The sequence below is a fragment of the Meles meles genome, chromosome 6 (assembly GCF_922984935.1).
Source record: "Meles meles chromosome 6, mMelMel3.1 paternal haplotype, whole genome shotgun sequence".
Lineage (NCBI taxonomy): Eukaryota > Metazoa > Chordata > Mammalia > Carnivora > Mustelidae > Meles > Meles meles.
The window spans coordinates 131,146,118-131,167,876 of NC_060071.1; the positions used below are offsets into that span (position 1 = coordinate 131,146,118).

A 21,759-nucleotide genomic window follows, 5' to 3' on the forward strand; every position below is an offset into this window, starting at 1 on the left:
TATTTTCCTTTATAGCAAGTTTGTAAATTAATGTAGGGCACCGAGATACCATGCTATATGCATGAATTTAGACGGAACTCTCTTCAGTTGACTACCTTCGCTTCTAGCTGCTAATTTCTCTGAGATGATGCTAAGCTCTTGGTCGGATGTAGCTTTAGTGCTTCCCACCTTCTCAGCGTGAAATGATAATTAATATGACTTTACTGTGAAGGTGGTGTTCTACTTCCATTAATAACACCCATTATTCCAGGATGTTTTAATTTGGTTATAAAAATGGACTCTGGAGGTGGAGTTTGGCTTGGGAACTTATTTTAAGAGCAAATGATTTGTTTCTCATTTTTCATTAAAGAGAAAAGTTGTTTGTTTTTTTAATTTTGTGTTACTTCAGAGTTATATAAACAGTGGGCCAAATTCCTAAAATATTGATATGATTTTGGATTTGTAAATTAGTTGGCCTTCTTCTCTGGCACCTCCACCAGAGTCTAGATCTCCCAGGGCTTCTCAGCTAGCTCAGGATTGGCAGAGTCCAGATCTCTGTCCCATCTCATCCATTAGGATCAGAGGGCATTTCTTTGACATTCCTTTTCACACTTAAACATTAAATTCTCTTTCCAGGCAACAGTTTTTACATGCTCCTGTATAACCTTTTTATAACCTGACTAAATTGAGTTTGATACTAAGAGGCAACGTTATCTTGATGGGCATTTTGCTTTCTTCTTATAGATCTTCTGGAGGAGACCCACAGAAAAGATGAAGAAATGGAATCTCTGCAGGTAAATTCTCCAACAGAATTTTGTCCTTGGGATAAAAACATCTGTTTTTACTCTGTTACCCTTTATTGTTACCTCATTCAGACCACTGACAAATGGAGTGAAAAACATGTCAGAATGTTAAAGCCCAAGTTAGAATTTGCTTCCTTTTAGAAGTGTGTGAGAATATTTATAATCTCCTAAAGCAGGAGGCAAAGTCAGCCCCTGTGCTACTCTTGAAAGGAACCTTTATTCCTTGGTATAGCTTAATAGGAACCGCAGCGTTATGAAATGAAAGCAACATCTTTGCAAAGTCATTTCCCCAAAAAACAGGGCCGATGAATGAGGATGAATTCATGGAATCTGCATTTCAAGTGAAAGTCAAGAGAATTCTGGCTCCATGAATGTCATCTATCGATGACCAACCCAGAATATTAACACATACATGGAGCTTAAGACTTTACCTTGTATGCCTCTTAATTCACTGTGGATTTATACATAGTTCTTGGACTGGAAAATTGTGTTTGAAAGATTACTCTAGAATTTTAATTGACAGTTCCATGGTATGAGCAAGTGATGTTAACTTGGCATCTGACAGTGGTAGTTCTCTCTTCCTTTTACACTGGGCTCACTTGCAGATGGGTAACTCAAGTGTCTATCTTTATTAGTGGAAACATAATCAGTTATACTCACATGACAGAACCAATTCACTTAACGTCACGCTGGGGATTAAGAACAGTAAATACTTTGGACATTTAGAGTTCTTCCTGGGCGTGGAAGCTGCAAGGCAGGACTGGAGAGTGATATAATGAGCTGGCTTGAATGCTTTAGAGGTAGAGGTTTTTGCTTCTGGCAAATGAAGGATGGGTCAAGCGAAGCCCAAAGAGTGAGAGAAATGTTCTATAATTGGGAATTCTTCTATTTAATGGTGTATTTGTTAAAAGAAAATTATATTATTGATCTAAAAATGAAAAAGAAGATAGTTCTATATCCCTAATAAAAGTGGCATGTATTGGCCACAGTTCTGTACAGATTGGATTTATTTAACAGCTTGAGCTATAGTCAGGTTAAAAAGAAACCCTGGTTGGTCCTATCTGGGGCTAGGAAAAATCTCAAGTGTATAGTCACTGTGTCTATGTCTGAGAAATTAATATCAGAATCAGGAAAAGCAAAGCTTCCATGTATACCAAATGTATATATTGAAAAGGTAATAAAGTCTTTCAGCAGCACTTTGGTTATACATTATATTTGCCAGAATAACACATGTAAACAAATTTATTGAGTAGATAGTACATATATGGCCTTTTGAAATGACAGCACCAACCTTTCTGAGTTTACTTCTCTCACAATACAAATGTTGGAACAGTAATCCTGTTAAATTTAATAGCCTCTCTTGCTTCTCAAATATTTATTAAGAACTGGCAGCATTTTCTACCAAAATGTCCAGTGAGTGCAATAGAATGCATCAGCCAACTAACTGTGGGCACTGATAGATATAGAGTATCCATTATGATGTCCAACAGCAGGAAAGTTCAATGCTGGCACTTTGTAGTGACAATTAGTGCCTAATAGTCTATTAAGAACAAAGAAACGACACCTCTGAGAGTACACAAGAGTGCAGAGACACAGCACAAAAAACCTTTCATTTTAACACTAGAGGAAAATTCATTGAAAAGACCTATATTCCTGAATTTCTGTATTCATATTATAAATATCGCAGGTGATAGTTTTGGGAAGACTATCAAACTATTTAAGTTGAGGGGCTCCTGGGTGGCTCAGTCATTAGGCATTTGCCTTCAGCTCAGGTCATGATCTCAGGGTCCTGGCATTAAGCCCCATGTCGTGCTCCCTGCTCAGTGGGGGGACTGCTTCTCCCTCTCCCTCTGCCTGCTGCTCCCCCTGCTTGTGCTCTCTTTCCCTCTGTCAAATAAATAAAATCTTTAAAAAAAAAAAAAAAGGTATTTAGGTTGAAGTCCTACAATCACACAGTAGAATTTCAAGGAGTAGAAGACAAAACAATTTAAAAAAATGATAGCAAAAGATTGGAAATTGATGACTTTGAATTTTAATACTGGCTCTGCTTCTGGGCAACTTTGAGTACCTCAATTAACTTTGCTGTGCCTATTTTCTCATCTTAATATAAAATCATAAAACTGTCTTCCAGAAGTGTTTAGTGTGGATTAGATTATCCTAGGAGGGAGAGCTAAATATTTAATTCCAATTTACAATGTTAACAAATCCCCATGTATCCAAATTGGAGTCAGTTTTATTTACTCATTATCATCATATAATTATGTATAACAGACATTCTGTATTTAATGTCATCCTCCTTGAGGATAGAGGGTGTTTATCACTATACCCTTTCCAGCTTTCTTCAAATAAAAGATATTTCACATACTCATTGAACAAATACTCCTTGAGCACCATTTCTGGGCAAGGCGCTAACCGTACTGAGTGCTAGGGATACAAAAGCAAGCTGTTTCTACTGATGCCTTCCTGCCCTGAGAAGGTATCTGTTATATAATAATAAATATTATGATAGGGGATTAGATATTAGAGGGGATGTGCAAGTCACTGTGGGAACATATAATAAGAACACCTGCCTTTATTTGGTGGAGATATAAGATAAGGTGGGTAGAAGCATAGGAGGTTGAAGGTGGTGGGTAGGGTAAGATGGGGTAGAATGGCAAACTGAGTAGATTTCCCAAAGAAAGCCAATACTGAAATGATAACTAGGAGTTAACCCTGGCAAGTTTGGAGTAAAAGTAAGTTGTAGGCAGTGTGAAGGAGATAGGAAGACCCTTACTCTTAGTATGTGAGAAACCAGTTAAGAGTTTGAAGCAAGAGTTTGAAGAATTAAGAATTTGAAGCAAGAGAACAATATGATCAAATCTTCATTTTTTAAAAATTTTATTTATTTATTGGAGAGAGGGCGGTGGGGAGGGGTAGAGGGAGGGGGAGTAGCAGACTCCCCACTGAGCAGGGAGCCTGACACAGAAGCTTACAACTGACTCAAATCTTCATTTCTTTTTTTTTGAATGGGCAACAAACTGGCTATAAGGTCCAAAATAACTGGGGGCAGGTAAGATTAAAACCAGAGAGACCATTTAAGCAGATGTTTGTGTGAGTTTTGACAAGAGATGATAGTGACCTGGATTGGGTGGTAGAGAGAGCATGAAGAGGAGTGGATAGTTTCTTAATGTATTTTAAGATCTAAAATTCCATGGAACTTTGAGATTGGTTGTTAGGAAGTAAAACGGAAGGGGCTAAGAATGACTCCTGGATTTCTTGATTGGGCCACTTCATGGATGGTTGTGCTAGTCAGTGAGAGAAAAGGAAGCTGATTAGTTCAACTTGTAATATTTTCAGTTTGGGTGCCTTGAAACATCCAGGTGGCAGTGTCAGGAGGGGGTTCCTACATGAGTCTAGAACTCAGAAGGTGTGTGAATTGGACATGCAGATTTTGTTGTCAGCAGATTGGTCTCCATATCTTATAAATGATACTAAAAGTCATAGGAGTGTGATGCCTGGCTGACTTGGTAGATGGAGAGAGAGTGTAACTCTTGATCTTAAGGGTGTGAGTTGGAGCCCCATGTTGGGTGTATAGCTTACCTTGGGGAGGGGGGAGTCATAGGAGCAGTGAGGATGCCCCAGGGGAAATATATAAAATAAAGAGAAGAAAACAGGCCAGAACCATAGGGAACACTCACATTTAAGTTTTAAGCTAAGGATGAAAATCTTGCAAAACAGTCTAAAACATAGAGAAAATAACTTCAGGAGGGCATACTATCATGAAGTATAGCAAAGCATATTTCAAGGGAAAAATAATAAAACTGAGTAAATAAATCCTTGAATCCCCCTAGCTAAGGGGCTTAAGTTTTAAAATTTACCATACAGTAAGTGGTAATTTCCTATCATACCTATGCAGTCACTCTTGTCTTTCATGTTCCCAAATATCTACTATTTAGCACAGTGCACCCTCATAGTTAGGGACTCAGTAAGTTTTTGTTGATCAAATAAACAAATGAATACTACCTACCAGACTCTGATTTAGCACCTGTTTCTGGTCTTCAGAAGGTCTGCCCATTAAAAAACAAAAACCATCCTTGTCCTACAGGTGATTTTCTGTTTAAAAACATTTGGAGGAGAGGGCTCCTAGGCTCTAGCATTCCTGTGTATACACATACGCACACACCCACTTTCATTCTCCCTCCTTTTCTCTATCCTGCTCTATTCCCCCTCCTTCTTTAAATGTAGTATTGAACTGAAAGGTCATTAAGTGAGTAATTTGGCACAAGTTGTAGTAATCAGTGGCAAAGGAAGAGGATATAATGGTGAGGGAGGCAGGCAGCAGCAAGGAGAATATTTTCAATCTTAAGAGGAATCACAAACAGTGGAGACAAACATATTTGACAGTGATTTCTATAATACAATTGGTAATTACCAAAATTCTTCATTGGAGGTTAATATTTTCTGTGTTTGTGTGTGTGTGTGTAAGACATTCATTTGCAGTTACATTGTGCACTATTCTTTCTTCTTTTTTTTTTTTTAAGATTTTATCTATTCACCTGACAGACAGAGACCACAAGTAGGCAGAGAGGCAGGCAGAGAGAGAGAGAAGGAAGCAGGCTCCCCGCTGAGCAGAAAGCCCGATGTGGGGCTAGATCCCAGGACCCGGGGATCATGACCTGAGCCGAAGGCAGAGGATTTAACCACTGAGCCACCCAGGCGCCCCACATTGTGCACTGTTCTTAAAAACAGTATTGTCTTTGACTCTACATGTGTGGTACCACACCAGAGTCCTTTTTGCATAAGGGTTTGAGATACATTGAAACAAACAAATCCCTTCTCTATTAAACCGCTCTGAGATCAGCTGAAACATTTTAAATAGACACAAAAGGTAATCCATTTTCCTCAGTTTCGTTGAAAAATATTCAGTGACTGTCGTCTTTCTTGTGATGACTGTTAATGGTAGGTGCTGCTATTGCTTTTTGTTTTCATTTTTTAAAGTACCAACCTACCTGGTTCACCTTCCATCAGTTTATTGTTTTGCAAACCCCAGAATGCAAATCACACCACAAGAGTATCATGCCTAGTCACAAAAAGTTGCAAATCACTACCTACGACAGTCACTAAGCAGACTATCTGGAAAACACTTATGCCCCTACCCCCTTTGCTGACTTAGAGTCATCTCGCTTCATTTTATTTCAAATAAGATAAAAATAGATGATTATGAACATGATTTTCCTATTCACCTTCCTGTTTTACTAAGTAATATTCAGGTCTTTTATTTTTTTTTAAGATTTTATTTGAGAGACAGAAATCACAGGTAGGCAGAAAGGCAGGCAGAGAGAAAGGGAGAAGCAGGCTCCCTGCTGAGCAGAGCGCCAGATGCGGGGCTCCATCCCAGGACGCTGAGATCATGACCTGAGCTGAAGGCAGAGGCTTAACCCACTGAGCCACCCAGGAGCCCCCATATTCAGATCATGTTAAAGCAACATCCGTATCTATAAGTTGGAGACAGTAATAATACTTCATAGGACTATTAAGAGGATTAATTGGGATAAGAAATGCATAAACAAACCTTGGTGCCTGACAGGTCCTCCATAAATATTAATTCCACACACTATGTGTTTGCATCTCCTGCATACCAGACATGGCACCGCATACTGGGACACAGTGGTAAATGTCCCTGTGCCCTCCCAGAGTCATCTTTTCCCTCTGTCTGACCCTCCTTGCTCTTACCATGGGCAACCATAATTTTAAATTCAGATTTTATTTAGATTATGCTAATGGAAGTGTTACATCTTTGGATAGCTACTAAATATAATGAAACAGTGAAAAAAGTTACATTGTGGCAATAATGAAATTTATTATATGATTGGATTTGAACATCAGCCTCATTATTTAAGAGGGAAAAGGAAACGTTTTAGTTGTAGGATTTGTAAATATCACCCGTATTTCTGGACACTTTCTTTAGTATCAGTATTTTCATTAGAAATGAACTGAATCCTTCATTTAATTAAAAACATTGGGTTTATGGGGTTTTTTTAAAGTAATGTACATTTTTTTTTTGAGACATTCCAGAAGCTACATATGCCCTTGAAGGATATTAAAGTGGCATCACTGACATGCTGTTTTTCAGATGACCCATAATTATATTTAATTTCTCTCCCAGGTAGTTTTAAAAATAGCCTGGAACCTTCCACTTGAAGGACTTGATTTATTTTTTAGAAATGTTTTGGGAGAGGAGGGATAGGTGTTTGATTTTGTTTTTGTCACCTTAGTAGTGCTCAGGCAAAAGCATTTGAAGTGAGCGGAAGGAGAAGATAATCTTTTCCTCAGCCATTACTTCATTTCAGCTACTTATGGGGTAAACTATGACAGCATGGTGTTTAAGGGAAAAATAGAACAGAAATTTCTTAGTTCTTGTGGAAATCTAATAAATATTAATATAGGGGTATTATACTATGAAAAAGAGTTTCAGTGTAGAGTTGGCAGATCCATTGTTGGAAATAAACTGGGCAAGAAAAACACCAAAGACAAAAAGCTGATGTGAGTAAAAAAAACTGCCCTGGTTGAGGCTAGCAGGATCATGCATCAACATCTCAGTAGTCCCCATAGATGGCCAGTCCTCTGGCTCTACAACCATGTGGTAAGCTGAGCTAATGACAGACCAACAGGATAATTTCTGTAATTTTGCTGTCAGTCATTTCTTCTTCTTCTAAATGTACAGTGCCCAAAGCCTGTATTTTCAAACCACCCAGTGATTTGGGGATTTTAGAGATTATGGGTACAAATGCAGAGATGGGGCTGTGAAGAATCTCTGAGTTAATTTAGAAAGAAAGTAAGGGGGAAGTCAGATGCTCTGTGCTAACACTGGTTCTCTAGAAGAACTGAAGGATTCATTTAAGCAAGTCTTAAATTGCCCCTGAAATTCTGATTTGCTTGGGAGGTACTAAAGCACATTTTTAGAAGTCCCAATTTGAATAAATTGAGAACTTATGGTTGATTATTTATTAAACTAGAAAGTAAATGCAGGATCCTGCTCCTCCTTACAGTGACCCATGAGAGTTAAAATACAACTTCCATAGCTCTAGAAATGAAATGTACATACATACATATTCTTCCCAAGATGAAAGAATGTAGACAAATCACTTTGTTTCTCTTTCTTTTTCTGATATATGATATAAAAAAAAAATAAATAACTGTTGTAAGCAATGACATAAACCAAGCAAAATATGGGTGCTTCTGGGGGATGGAGGATTGGGCAACACTGCCACTTTGAGAACTAGCTGACTTAATGGCGCATTAAAATCTCTTATTTTCTCAAAAGGTAAAGAAGCTTACCAAGCTTAAATTCGGTATGAGGTCTCCACGTTAAGATAAAACGTTAGCAGTCTGTGTTAGGGTCAAGCCGGGTCTTAGCCAATTAGATTTGCACACTTCCATTTACTATGTCAAGAGGCCTCAGGAGAACAGGGAACCAAGCTCAGTAAAATCGATTCCACTTGAAATTTTAATGGCCATTAAATTTTATCACTCTATTTTACCTAAAGTTGGCAACTTAATTTTAGTTCCAAATTTATGGCAATAAAACTGGAAAGTAAGAGTCCCTGAAAGTGAAGTAAGTAGTCTATGTCCGAACGTATGGCTGTTGAGTGACTAGATCATTTTCTTTGGAGAATAAGAGAAATATGAAAATATGTCTGGTTCTGTTTATCCAAAGAGATGCAAAGCACGAGTCCTCAGGATTCAGGAGTCTCCCTTGAGTCAAGGGTCTATAAGAGCCTCTAAAAAAAAAAATAGACGCCCTTTGGAAGCATTTTTAAAATGCAAATATAAAGTGTAATTTTTGAGTTCAAGTGCCCAAATTTTACTCTGTGACAAAGTTTTCTAAAAACTTGGTAAAGTTAAATGAGCCAAGTGTGTGTTACAAATTTCGTAAATTTTCCCACAAGGGGGAAATTTATTTTATGTGTCTCCATATACCAACCCCTTTGGAGATGACTCTGTGAAAAGCAACCCTTCCAGAAAATAACCCTTAGTGCCTTTGTCAGAGTCGGAATTCTGGGCCCCATGAGCACTGGGCTGATGAAAGAACAGCTTGTGTTTTCTCGGGAAAAATGAAAACCATCTAAGCATGTTGTGATGTTTTGCAGTGTTGAGCTTGTCTGGGAGTTTTTGCCACATTTCAAGAGTCAACTGTCACCTCACAATTTGGGGCAGTTTCATTCGTGTTGCAATTTAAATAATCACTTCAAGACCACTCTCCTTTATGTGTATCTGCTTATTCTTCTCAGTCACACCGCTGGATAGGCCTCAGGCTTTGGATAAAGAATCATGTGTCTTCCATTTGAGCTGCAGTAACAAAACTACCATTGACTGAGTAGCTTAAACGAGAAAGATGTATTTCTCCTAGTTCTGGAGGTCAAGGAGTCTTAAGATCAAGGCAGATTCAGTACCTGTCTTTAGTATCTGGCCCACTTCCTGGGTCATAACAGGAGAAGAGCAGATGGAACATTCTTGAATCTTTTCTAAGGGCACCATCCCATTCATGACAGATCTACCCACATGACCAGTCACCTGCTAAAGGCCCCATCTCCTATGTCACTTTGGGGAATAGGATTTCAACCTGTGAATTTTGGAGTGAGGGACACAAACATTCGTAGCTGGTTCAGCCAGCAGTTGGATGGGCTAGTACGTAGACTAGAATCTCCCTGTCGTCTGTACTCTTGTACTTAAATGTCTCCAGAGGTTATGGAGAAAAGAACTTCCACACTTTTTTTGTTGTTGTTGTTGTTGTTTCTTTGGGTTCGTGGCCTTTCCTTAGAATTTCTTCCATCTTTCTTTTTTTCCCCGCTAGGAGAATGATTCGTTGAAAGACATATTAGGTATTTAGTGTGGTAAAATACTAACTCACCCCTTATATTCCCAAGAAAAAGACTATAAGAAGCTAAATGATTTGTTGAAAGTGCACTTAATAAATCAGGCAATACTGGGGACTAAGATTAGTGAAAGTCCTCACTGCTTTTCTATGGACTTTAAAACTATTACAAACCCTTAGGCTCTAGGCTTTCATATACATGGCAACTGGTGTGTGTGTGTGTGAGAGAGAGAGAGAGAGAACATGTGTGTGCTTGGCTGTTGGCATGTGGGGAAGATTTTAATTTCTGGTGCAAGATTATGAACAATCCAGTAATCTCAAATACTTCTAGGAAGAAGGGCTTATTTTCCTTTTTCCATTCTACACCTTTTCTTTTTGCTTATTCATCATGTTTTAAATAAACAGACCAAAGAAATTTGTTATTAAAGCCCTCCTTGGGCTTCTTCAATTTCAGTTTTAAACCAGATTCAAAATATTCTGGCAAAAATTAAAGGCAACATTGAAAACGTTTGCATAAATTTTAAATTGTGCAAAAAGTGATAAACCTAAAATGAACTGAAGGAATGAGTAATAAGCATCTCCTCATATCTTTGTCTTTTTATCATAATCAGTGATGATTTGGGTTTTTAAAAATTGATTCTGAAGTGCATTCCCTTTCCAGAGTATCTGCATTCCACTTAGTCTTCTAAATGTAATTTGTTAGAAGTTTAATGTTTACTTTAAAAAGTGTGCAGGTTTATTAGCATGCTAATAAATAACATTTAATGTCTATTAACAGTACTTCTATATTTGCTCTTAAAATGGAATAGAAAAATATTACTTACAAGAGATTCCATGCCTTTACTACATTCTGGGTGTAATTGAAATCCCTAGTTCTCATTTCACTGTTAGAAAAGAACTAATAAATTTGTCACCAGTAAAACAGGAGTTGAGGGAGAGGGGCCATTTATGAGCTCAGTAATGAATCTAACTCGCACAGCCAGACTGAAAGACTTGGGAGACCAGCACAATAGAGGTGCCAGTTTGCTGTATAGCATCACAGCTAATTAAGTTTAGATCTTTGCTTTTCTTTATCTTTTTCTTTGAGATTTTCCCGGTGGTATTGGCTCTGTGTGCTTCAGCTGGCCTAACGTGAGACTCAGAAGTCAGAAGCAGTCACAGCTTACTTAAGAAAAGCATATGACAAAAATATAATCCCTTTGATTATATGGTAAATAACTATAAGAATGGGTACAAATAATGGTTTTCATTTGAACATGAAATTTTATTGTGATATAGTATATGTTTTGTTACACCGTCACCTGGCATCTGTTAAAAATAAGGCTCTGGAATGCTATTCTGGCATGTGTAATTTTGAGAAAGAGGCTCTGAATTGATTTTCCAGGGTAAGCCCTAACTTCCATTGCACACAGAATATAGCCCTAGTGGTAATAAAAAAGGTATCATCTATATAGATAAATATATAAATATATACATAGGTTTTTTTTTTTTAACATAGATTTTGATTTTGAGAGAATAGACTCCTTTGAATCACATGGACCTGGATTATAGTCTAAGCTCAATCACAGTGTGGAATTCAATACGTTTACTATCTTTGAGTCTATTTCTCTGACTATAAAATGAAAGAAATTAATGATATTCACCTATTGAGAGTTTGGGAGACCATTAAATGGAAACATCATATTTTCAGCAAATAATAAGCTTTTAATAAATAGTGTTGAATTTATGGTACTGGAAGTTTAAAAGGATGTTTTTGTTAACAGCCACAGCACACATACCATTGTCCCTTTTACTCCTGAAATTAAGCAAACCCTTTTCCTGTCCCAGTACCTTTGCATTTGGTACTTCCTCTCTCTGTAGTGCTTTTCCCTTAGCTCTTTCAGTGATGGCTCATTTTCATCCTTTGAGTTTCAGCTCAAATGTCACCTCTTTGTGGGAACTTAACCTGACCAACCTGTTTAAAGTAAATCTCTGCCCTCAGCCCCCCATCACAGTTTTTGAGTATCTTATTTATGTGTCTTCTCCTTTGGCATGTAAAGTCCATAAAGGCAGAGAGACCTTATCTTCCTTGTTGATAACTGTGTATACAAAACTCAGCAAAGTTTCTGTCTCAATAAATGTGAGTGAATGGATGAATTAATTAAATGAATAAGTGAGTGGAAGAGAGGGAAGGAGGAAAGACATTGGAAGGAAAGAAAAAGAAATAATGGATAAAAGGAATAAAGGACAAAAAGAAGAAACTTCTATGGTCTGAGGAATGATTTGTATTCAGGACATGTGTATTTATGCATATACAGCTTTTTGATGTTATTTTAAAGTTTAAAAGTCAAGTAAAAATTTTCCTGTTCCTGTTGCCTTTTCTTGCCCCTGGTCAGTGTGTTTCACCTTATCTTCTCCTTCCACAATCTGACAGGGCTTGTTTTGCTATAGGCTGACCTCCCTCTGTGAGGCAGGTAGTAATTCCTATAGGACATCAACACTTTAGAACAGAGGGTTGCCAAACTTTCTGTAAAGGGCCAGAGTCTAAATATTTTCAACTTTACAGGCTATATGCTGTCTCCCAACGACTGACCTCTGCCATTACAGAATGAAAGCAGCCATAGACAATATGTAAGGAAATGAGTGGGCTGTGTTCCAATAAAAATTGTTTAGGGAAACTAAAATTTGAATTCCATGTAATTTTCACATGTCATAAAATATTATTCTTACTTTGATTTTTCTTTATCCAAATAAAAGTGTGAAAACCATTTTTAGCTCAGGAGCCTATAAAAACAAGGGGCAGGTTCGAATGGCTTCATGTCCTACATTGCTGACCCCTGCCTTAGAATGAACTAGTTCAGTGGTTTTCCCTCCCATGATTGTTTGCCTTTGAAAAGATGAACTAGAGTGGGGGGAGGTAAAGAATTCATTTCTATTGGTAGGATTTTTAATAATTTTGCAAATGGAAGGAAAGCATAATTTTGACTAATCAGACCTTCCTGAACTCCTAAAAGCACATTACATCAGTGCTGCATTATCCACAAGGAGGGTTGTGAGTGTTAAAAGAAGCTTTCATGACTGGCTAAAACTGCCCAGGTGCATCCATTAGCAAGCTCTCACCTTATTTATTCCTTCATATCATAGACTTTGGAATTTATGATTAGGTTCTTCTAAGGATATTTGAAAGTAAGAAGTTTGAGGATACTTTAGGTCTATAATCCTGAAAAATTTTAGCTCTATAATCCTCAAGAATCAAATACTTTAAATTTCAAGTAATGATTTCCCTAAAATCTGTGTATTTAAGTTGGGTAAGGAATTATTTGGGGAAAACATTTTAAGAGAACAGTGTGATATCATTTTCTAAATGCAGAAATTAAAAATTTAGTAGAAATTATTATAGTTCTATTGGTATTATTTTTATAGCTCTGACTATTTATAGTGCTTTCAAATATCTTAAGATAATAGAGCTTTCCAACTTTTTTCTTTACTCACATCTCTCTTAAACAGCCAAAGCAACTGTTTAAAATTCCGCGTTGGGAAGATGCTAGTCAGACTGCAATGAAAAATCAGAATGAAGCTCAATTTGAAGAAAAAGCAGTTAAGTATTTCATAGGAAGGAATATTTAGGATATTTGAAACGGAATAGTCAAAACATGTCTACTTTATTTTAGGACATATAGGATAAGTCAGCTTTCAGGTATGTATCTCAGCAGTATAAGTAGAAACTAAGTTGTTGGGGACTTTTCTTTGGTTTTCTTGGATACTGAGAATAGTGTACCATTGATGGTCTGAGTACCGATAATCTGAGGTTGGTTTTAAATCCTTGAACTATCTGTCCCCTACGTAACCTGTACTTGTATGTCAGGAAGTGGAGATTAATAACAGTTTTAATCTTAGTCAAACTGAAGAGGAGGCAAGAAAAATCTAACTTGTGTCAGCCAAATATATTATTTTAAAGCCTTCTGCTTATGTCTGGATATCCTTATCAACAGTCTATCTCTAGTATAGAACAGTGGGAGGTAACTCTACAGAAGCCCACAGAAGGAATATGGGAATGAGGATGAGAGAGCCCCTCGTACTTGTTCCTTGTCCTTGAATTCTTGAAAACACTTGAGTAAAATAACTGCACGTAAATTGAGATGTGAGTTATTGGAATTGCTCAAAGGTAAGCAATTTAATTCCCAAAGTGGATTGTTTGCTCATACCATTTAATGACTTAGCTTGTGATGTGCATGATAGTCAGCAACCAAGTGCTCTGATTCATATATTCAGGAAGAAGGAGGTTGGGACAGTGGCTTCCATGGTTAAGTGGGTTTCTCTGTGAATACTCTCCACCTGGAGTCTGGAAGATGTGTGTCCTTGAGGGATTCAGAGGAGATGTTAGCCTCAGGGAGTCTCATTAGGCCAGCTGTGTCTGGTGACAGTCAGATACAACCCTGAAAAAAACATACCCAATTGTTTCCCACAAGTTCTTCATGACACAAACCTCCTCATAAATTATGCCATAATCACTACTGCACTGTAATTTGCATATGAGTTCAGAGCATATTCAGCTGATGTATGACTACCTCACCACTGGAGACATATACTTTATTTTTTTTAAATGTAAATCCTTGGGGGAGAAATATGGTGTATTGGTTTCTGAGTTGCTGGCTTTCTCCCCCTACTATTCAACTACTGTGCCTACATCTCTTTTGGGGGACTGTCAGTCTTTGCAATTACATTGGTTGTCATTTGCATTGCCCCTAACCACCATCATAGCCTTTATGTATCTGCAAATAATTTTTAGTTCTTCTCCAGTCCAGATGTCATTCACGGAACTCTTATTACCTGTTACCAACAGGTTTTCTGTGGAATTGTGCAGTTCTGGGAGAAAGAAGGTTCTGTATATTTTGCCCTTCATTTGTTTGTAGTCTTATCCTCTAGGTATCTGTGCACCACATTACATTGTGCATTAACGAAGAATCCTAATGTGATTCTTCATTTTAAAGGAAAAAAAAAAAAACCTCATTGCTTTCCTCCGTGATCTGAAACATAAAGGGTAGATGTGAGACTTCTTTGGTTTTAATTTTGTTCAATTGACTGGAACAATTTATAGGGATTTCAAGCAAAACCCTATTTCACCTCTCGGGCTGCATTTTCCAGCATGAAATCTGTTGGAACAAACCAATGGAGCCCCATTTCCCTATCTTTCTCTCATCTTCCCTGCCCCACCCCCACCCCAACAAACACATGCACACATCCCTTTCCCACTTCGGGACAAGTGCAATCTCGGAATTCTCTGAACAAGGTCAAACAGTGACACAGGCATTGTCCGAGTAGAAGGGATGGTGATCGCCTCATAAGAAGACGGCAAACCCAAAATGGCACCTGCCATTGTTGCTGAGGAACCCTACAGAAAAACAGTGGGCTGTCTGAAGTCTGATCATGACAGTGGTAGTGGATGAAAGAGCAGATCAGAAATGTGGAGCACATATTTTGATTCCCTTCTTAAATCCTGCTTCTGATTCTATCAGGTATTTGCCACACCCTGAATGAAAAGCAGGTAACACGAGTGTTACTGGGTACTCCCCCTAGACTGGGAAATGATACATCCTTTTAAACTGGCTTTTCTTGATAAGTCAAAGTGTTGGGGAGTGGTTGCGGGGAGGGTTATTGATGACTTTGTTGGTTTTTTTTTTTATTATTATTATGCTCAGTTAGCCAGCATATAGTACGTCGTAAGTTTTTGTTGTAGTGTTCAGCAATTCATCAGTTGCATATAACACCCAGTGCTGGTCCCAACACTTGCCCTCCTTAATACCCATCATCTGGTCACCCCCATCTCCCTGCCACCCACCCCCCACCCTTCTACCTTCTGTAACCCTCAGTTTGTTTTCCCGAGTCTCGCATGGTTTATCTCCCTCTCTGATTTCTTCCCATTCAGTTTTGTTATTAACAACTTTCTAGACAAAATCTTGATGCCTTGCTGTGGTTTTCTTTTCAATATCTCTGTGGTGTTATTTTGGATCCTGTAGTAGCTTATTTGAAAAAGACACTTAAGCAGCTAGTGAAATGAGTGAACAAGGACAGAGTACAGGAATCCAGTGATGGGTAAAGCGAACTCTGGATAGTTGGGAAATCACTGCATGCTGCTCACATGCCACTTGTTCTGAAGTTTGTCTTAAGTGGAGAGTAATTTTGTTTGACTTATAGTAGCTAACTGCAGTTTTACATATAGATCATTGACTCATTTGCTATATTCAAAGTCAACTGAGGCTATATTTTAAAATTTTTTTGGTGTTGCAACATTAAGGTTGTTTGCAGTTTTTAGCCCTTTGTTTTATTTTAAATCACTATGTGAAACTCATTTTTTGTGATGATTAATAAAGGCCATTTCCTTTTCTTTCATTTTAATATCTTGAATTTTGGAAAAGAATACATTTGGAATTATTTTGCGCTCTTTTCGTTATTAAAAAATGGCGGACAGTGTGTTAAAAGTAACAGATTGCCATGTGGAAATTCATAGAGAAAAAAATGCACATATTTGTATCTCGTTTTATATCATTTATTTAGTAAGTAGCAAGTAAAGTGTGAATATTGATTAAGCAGTGTTAACAGTGACTGGAAAAATGCTATCTCTGGGTGAAGCCAAGTGGGTTTTTCTTTCAGAAGAGAGGCCTTTTGCTTTTGGAACAGTAATGGAGGGAGTCCCCATTTGTTATATTCTTATGCCAGTATTGTGCATTTTCATATGTCAGTGGATATATGTAAAGCATTCCTGGAAAGTGCTGCACCGTTGTGCTAAAGTCACTGGGCCAGTTCAACTACACTTACCAGAGGCAAAACTCTGATTATTTAGACCTCCAAGGCCTCTAATTCATCTCCTAGATGGGATGGATGAATCAATATGTCTTATTGATTGGCTTGGCTAAATCAAACTCTTAATGATCAGGGATTCAGATGCCAGTGATCCATATAGCACTCATTTCCTAACTTAGCCTACAAATATTTGCCCATCTCTAGTGATGCTAATGAATTTGCCTCAGTTCAGTCATAAATTCCAGTGTACAACCAGGTAGAAAAGGCATATATACAGCTCAAAGCAGATTGCTAACGTGATCATAAAAAGTTTTAATACATCTTTTTATAGTACATATGCTGTAGACCTCTTCCAAAATATACCTCTCCCTTCTTGCTCTTCCAAGCCTAGAATGAATTACAGTGTATTGTCTGGCAGCATTACTGACACTCGGAAATTGTATATAATGCTCACATTATGAAGAGTAGATAGCACTTTACATTGGAACTCAATGGCTATGCAGTGACCAAATGGATAATTTTTAGAGTAAACTTTAAATAATTTTTGCCATTTTAGGTGTGTCTTAGATTATTCCCCTCTTTAGATAGAATGAAAGAATAGTCACACACACACACACACACAAAATGGTCCCCCCCCAAGAACTTTCTTCAAAACATTGAAGGCATTTTTCCTTTGATTCTTGTTTTAACCTTCTGCTCCCAATTATTTCTTTCTTTGTTATTGGCGTCATTTATGCAGAAATACTTCATATAGGAGAAATCAGTAGATTCAGCTTAATAAAATAATTTATTTGTATAATGCTCTTCCATGTTATTTCAAGTATTTTTGGGGGGGTAAAATGATGAGAAGACCTCTGAGAGTCTACAGTTCTCCTAAAAGTGTATGCAGAATTATGTGTATGTTGTGGATAATGTACCTTTTCCTGGGGAGAAGATCAAGTTTCATCATACTCTCAAAGTCCCTGACTACAAAAATTAGAATGACTGATGTAAAAAATGAAAGTTGGAGATTAAACAACAACAAAACACTGTGAACTTCTGGTTAGAGTAGGAGAGGTGAAAAAGAACAGAATTTAATGTGCTCTACTTAGATGTTCATTCTAGTATATACTGACATTTGTTTCATGGACTGTATCAATGCCACAGTATTGGCTTAAGTTACGTGTGTTTTAATAAGAAGAACCAGAAAGGAAGTGTGGACCTATTTTGTTTGAGAAAAAATATTTGCAGTAGCCTTTTATATACAGAATTATAATCTTATCTGCCAAAAAAGAAGTCAGCCATTTCCATTTTCAAAGCATTTCTTAACTTTTAAAAGCAAGTCAGTAAGTCCATAAAGACTAGGAGTAGTTTCTTTTTAATGATAGCCTACAATTAAGACCAAACAACTGTACAGTTTAGACAAACCTCACTAATTGGCAGTGATGGCTGGTAGTCGATTAGCTGCTGTTGATTGGCAAATGGGATTATTGAAATTCAGGTTAATAAACTGAATTGTCAATAGACAATTGCCCTAATTTTCTCATTTTGGTAACATATTACATTTTTTGTAGAAAACTCAGTACCAATTTGGAATGAAGTAGGTAGGGGTGCCTGGGTGGCTCAGTGGGTTAAGCCTCTGCCTTTGGCTCAGGTCATGATCTCAAGGTCCTGGGATCAAGCCCCACATCAGGCTCTCTGCTGAGAGCTGAGGGGAGCCTGCGTTCCCCTCTTTCTGCCTGCCTCTCTGCCTACTTGTGATCTCTCTCTGTCAAATAAATAAATAAAGTCTTTAAAAAAAAAGACATAAGTGAATTGCACTGAAGTAAATCATTTCTTCATCTTTATATTTTAACAAAATGGAGTTTTCTTGGACCATTTGTGTTCATAGTCTTAAAGACTGGGCACATGTCTTAGTCAGCTTGAACTGCTACAACAATTTACCACAGACTGGGGGACTTAAACAACAAACATTTCTCACAGTTGTGGAGGAGGAGGAGTCCAAGATTGAGGGGCTGGCAGATTTGGTCCTTGGCGAGGGCCTTCTTCCTGGCTTGTAAATGACCATCTTTTCTCATTATGTCCTTCCATGGCAGGGAACAGAAAGAGAAGGATTCTGTCTCTTCTTATGAGGACACTGATCCCATCATGAGGACTCTGTCCTCATGACCTAACTACCTCCCAAATGTCCCATCTCTAAATGCCATTGCATTGGGGATTAGGGTTTCAGTCCATGAATTTTATGAGAATAAGAACATGCAGTCCATGATAGTGTGTATTTCTTTTAAAAATCTTGTAACAGATATTCAAGTAAAATGAAGACACCAATACATAAATTATATCCGTTTATCTTTGCCAAACACAGAGATCTGAATTAAGACAGACAAAATTTAGGGGCGCCTGGGTGGCTCAGTGGGTTAAAACCTCTGCCTTCGGCTCAGGTCATGATCTCGGGGTCCTGGGATCAAGTCCTGCATCGGGCTCTCTGCTCGGCAGGGAGCCTGCTTCCTCCTCTCTCTCTGCCTGCCTGTCTGTCTGTCAAATAAATAAAATCTTAAAAAAAAAAAAAGAAATATTAAAAAAAAATTTTTTTTAAAAGACACTAAATTTAAATTCTACTGTTTTTACCTCTTATGAAAACTCTGATTTCCGGGGCGCCTGGGTGGCTCAGTGGGTTAAGGCCTCTGCCTTCGGCTCAGGTCATGATCCTAGGGTCCTGGGATTGAGCCCCGCATCGGGCTCTCTGCTTAGCGGGGAGCCTGCTTCCCTCTCTCTCTCTGCCTGCCTCTCTGCCTACTTGTGGTCTCTGTCTGTCAAATAAATAAATAAAATCTTAAAACAAAACAAAACAAAACGAAACGAAACAAAAAACCTCTGATTTCCAACTAGCTTTATGCGTGCTTTTAAAACTAGTTGTATGTTTGCCATTAAAATGTGCTAATCCTAAATAATATGAGCCCATAAATACATGGTATGTGGAAAACTTAAGGCCCAAATAGTGGCTGTAAATATTTTGAGCCTTCCAAGATGGTTCATATAAATGTGATACTGCCCAAAGGCTGTTTCTGTCTCCGTAAGATATCTAATGAGGTTCTTCTGTTCAATCTGCAAAGGATGATAAAGCATTGCTGAATGGTTTTGTCCCAGATGGACTGTGAATAAGATGCCTGGTAACAACAGATCAAAGCCCCCTTGAGGCATTATTATATGCATTTATTATGAAGCATTCAAAAGTGACAGTACACAAGTCACCAACCAAATGGCAGTTATTTCCTGAAAATTATGGGGGCGAGGGTGAAGTTCTCTCAAGTATGCCAACAAAATGCAGTTAAACAGATTATATTGCGAAGAACAGTCTGCTTTGGGCTGATTTTGCATAATATATTCATTTTACTTGTACCCACATAGCCAAATGTTTAAAGGGTAGGAATGTTCAACTCTCTGTGGAAGTCCTCAAAGGTGAGGCCTGTATGTGTTAGGTAAGGCTGGGAGTGTGGCTGTGAGCGCCAAGTTCTTGCTGCTTCTAAGTGTCCTGAGTCCACTTCGGTCCCTGTAGGACTACTGAGAGATCTGAGCTGAGTGGCTCTCTGTACTACTTCCCCCCTTACGTCTTGGGCAAAATTAATTTGATTAAACAGAAAGGAAATCCAGATGTCACACATCTCCCATTGCTTCTAATGAGAGAGAAGAAGGAAAAGTGGCCTTGATCTTCCCCCAAAAGATGGCTTTCTATTTGGTTAAATCTTCAGACTCTCCTCTCTCAAATTCAGCCTCTTTTCATTGATAAAGATTTCCTCTACGTAGCTGTCGGCTCTGAAAAAAGTTGAGAATATAGTTGTTGCTTTGAGAAGGCAACCATTTACCTAATCATTTAGCTTTGTAGCAATATTGTTGTCAATGACCCTTTTTAAAACCTAGATTTTCCGGGGCGCCTGGGTGGCTCAGTCATTAAGTGTCTGCCTTTGGCTCAGGTCATGATCCTGGAGTCCTGCGATCAACCCTGCATTGGGCTCCCTGCTCGGCAGGGAGCCTGCTTTTCCCTCTCCTACTCCCCCTGCCTGTGTTCCCTTTCACACTGTGTCTCTTTGTTTCAAATAAATAAATAAAATCTTGAAAAAAAGAAAAGAGATTTTTCTGTAGAACCTTCAAAGATACTGTAGATGGAGGGCCCATCTGAATTCAAGATTGACTGCATGTGACATCTTTCTTGTTTGTATTTCCTGCCTTGTTTCAGTTAACAAATTACTTCTTAATCTTTTTTTTTCCCCATTTTATTTATTTTTTCAGCGTAACAGTATTCATTCTTTTTGCACAACACCCAGTGCTCCATGCAAAACGTGCCCTCCCTATTACCCACCACCTGTTCCCCCAACCTCCCACCCCTGACCCTTCAAAACCCTCAGGTTGCCCCAACCTCCCACCCCTGACCCTTCAAAACCCTCAGGTTGTTTTTCAGAGTTAATTGATGAAGTTATTCTTATGTCTGAACTTTACTTTCCAAGTCACACTTTGTATTGTGTACCTAACCGAGCGCTGGTATTGTGCCAAAGTCCTTTTTTATATTACTACTACCATCTAGTTGTTCATATATTCAAATGTATGTACGTAATACTTATAAATCCTTACGTAGATAAATCATTTTACTAATGCAAAAGTGGTAATGTTTATTCCACTTAGTCACTGTATATGAGTTTCTGATATTTACTGTTAAATTAAACCGAACACAACTGAGATGAGAAGTACAGTGATTCTTTCCTGACTCTTTCTATTGTAGAAATCATCCTGATAGGAGTTTTCATTTTTTGAGATTTTCAAAACATTATTACTAATAGAGAATAAGTAGAAAATCTGAAAATTAGAAGTAAATTGAAATGATTTTTAGTAGCTTTGTTTTTATAATTCTGCATTATGCTTTATTTGCAGGACCGTGTAAATGCATTAGAAATGGTAAGTTGAGGCGTTTTCTTTCTCCTTTTGTCAGAATTACTGCTGTGTCCTGAGGTGGATTTCAGAGCACTCCCCAAAAGAAGCAGTTTGAGAAAGCATTTCTAAAACTACATCTAGGACTCAAAGGGGAGGATAAGCTAAACTATACCTGAAAAGTATGTGGATACAGATTTTTTTAAGTGAAAAAAGAAAAAAAAATGTGCCTGTTTCACTGGTCACTGTTCTCTCAAATCTGAGGATACCAAGATGTACTAATCCATGAAAAACATAATTAGCCTAAGTATAATCAGTATCCTATATGCTTGTGTCTATATTGTACAATCACTAAAAGGACTGGTTGATCAGAAGCTGAGATTGGAAAACTGTTTATACTTGGAAGTACAGATATTCAACCTTAATATTTTTGTACATGGTTTT

The 21,759-nt window shown here is 37.9% G+C and overlaps 1 protein-coding gene across 5 annotated transcripts in view; it reads left to right on the top strand.

The window, feature by feature from the left end:
* Nucleotides 1–21,759, top strand: part of CEP128 (centrosomal protein 128) — a 412,817-nt gene that overhangs the window by 334,018 nt on the left and 57,040 nt on the right. For all 5 annotated transcript variants that reach the window (XM_046006996.1, XM_046006995.1, XM_046006999.1 and 2 more), the window contains 2 exons: nucleotides 724–773; nucleotides 21,319–21,342. In XM_046006996.1, the coding sequence (XP_045862952.1) occupies nucleotides 724–773; nucleotides 21,319–21,342 (74 nt within the window). The remainder of the gene's footprint in view (nucleotides 1–723; nucleotides 774–21,318; nucleotides 21,343–21,759) is intronic.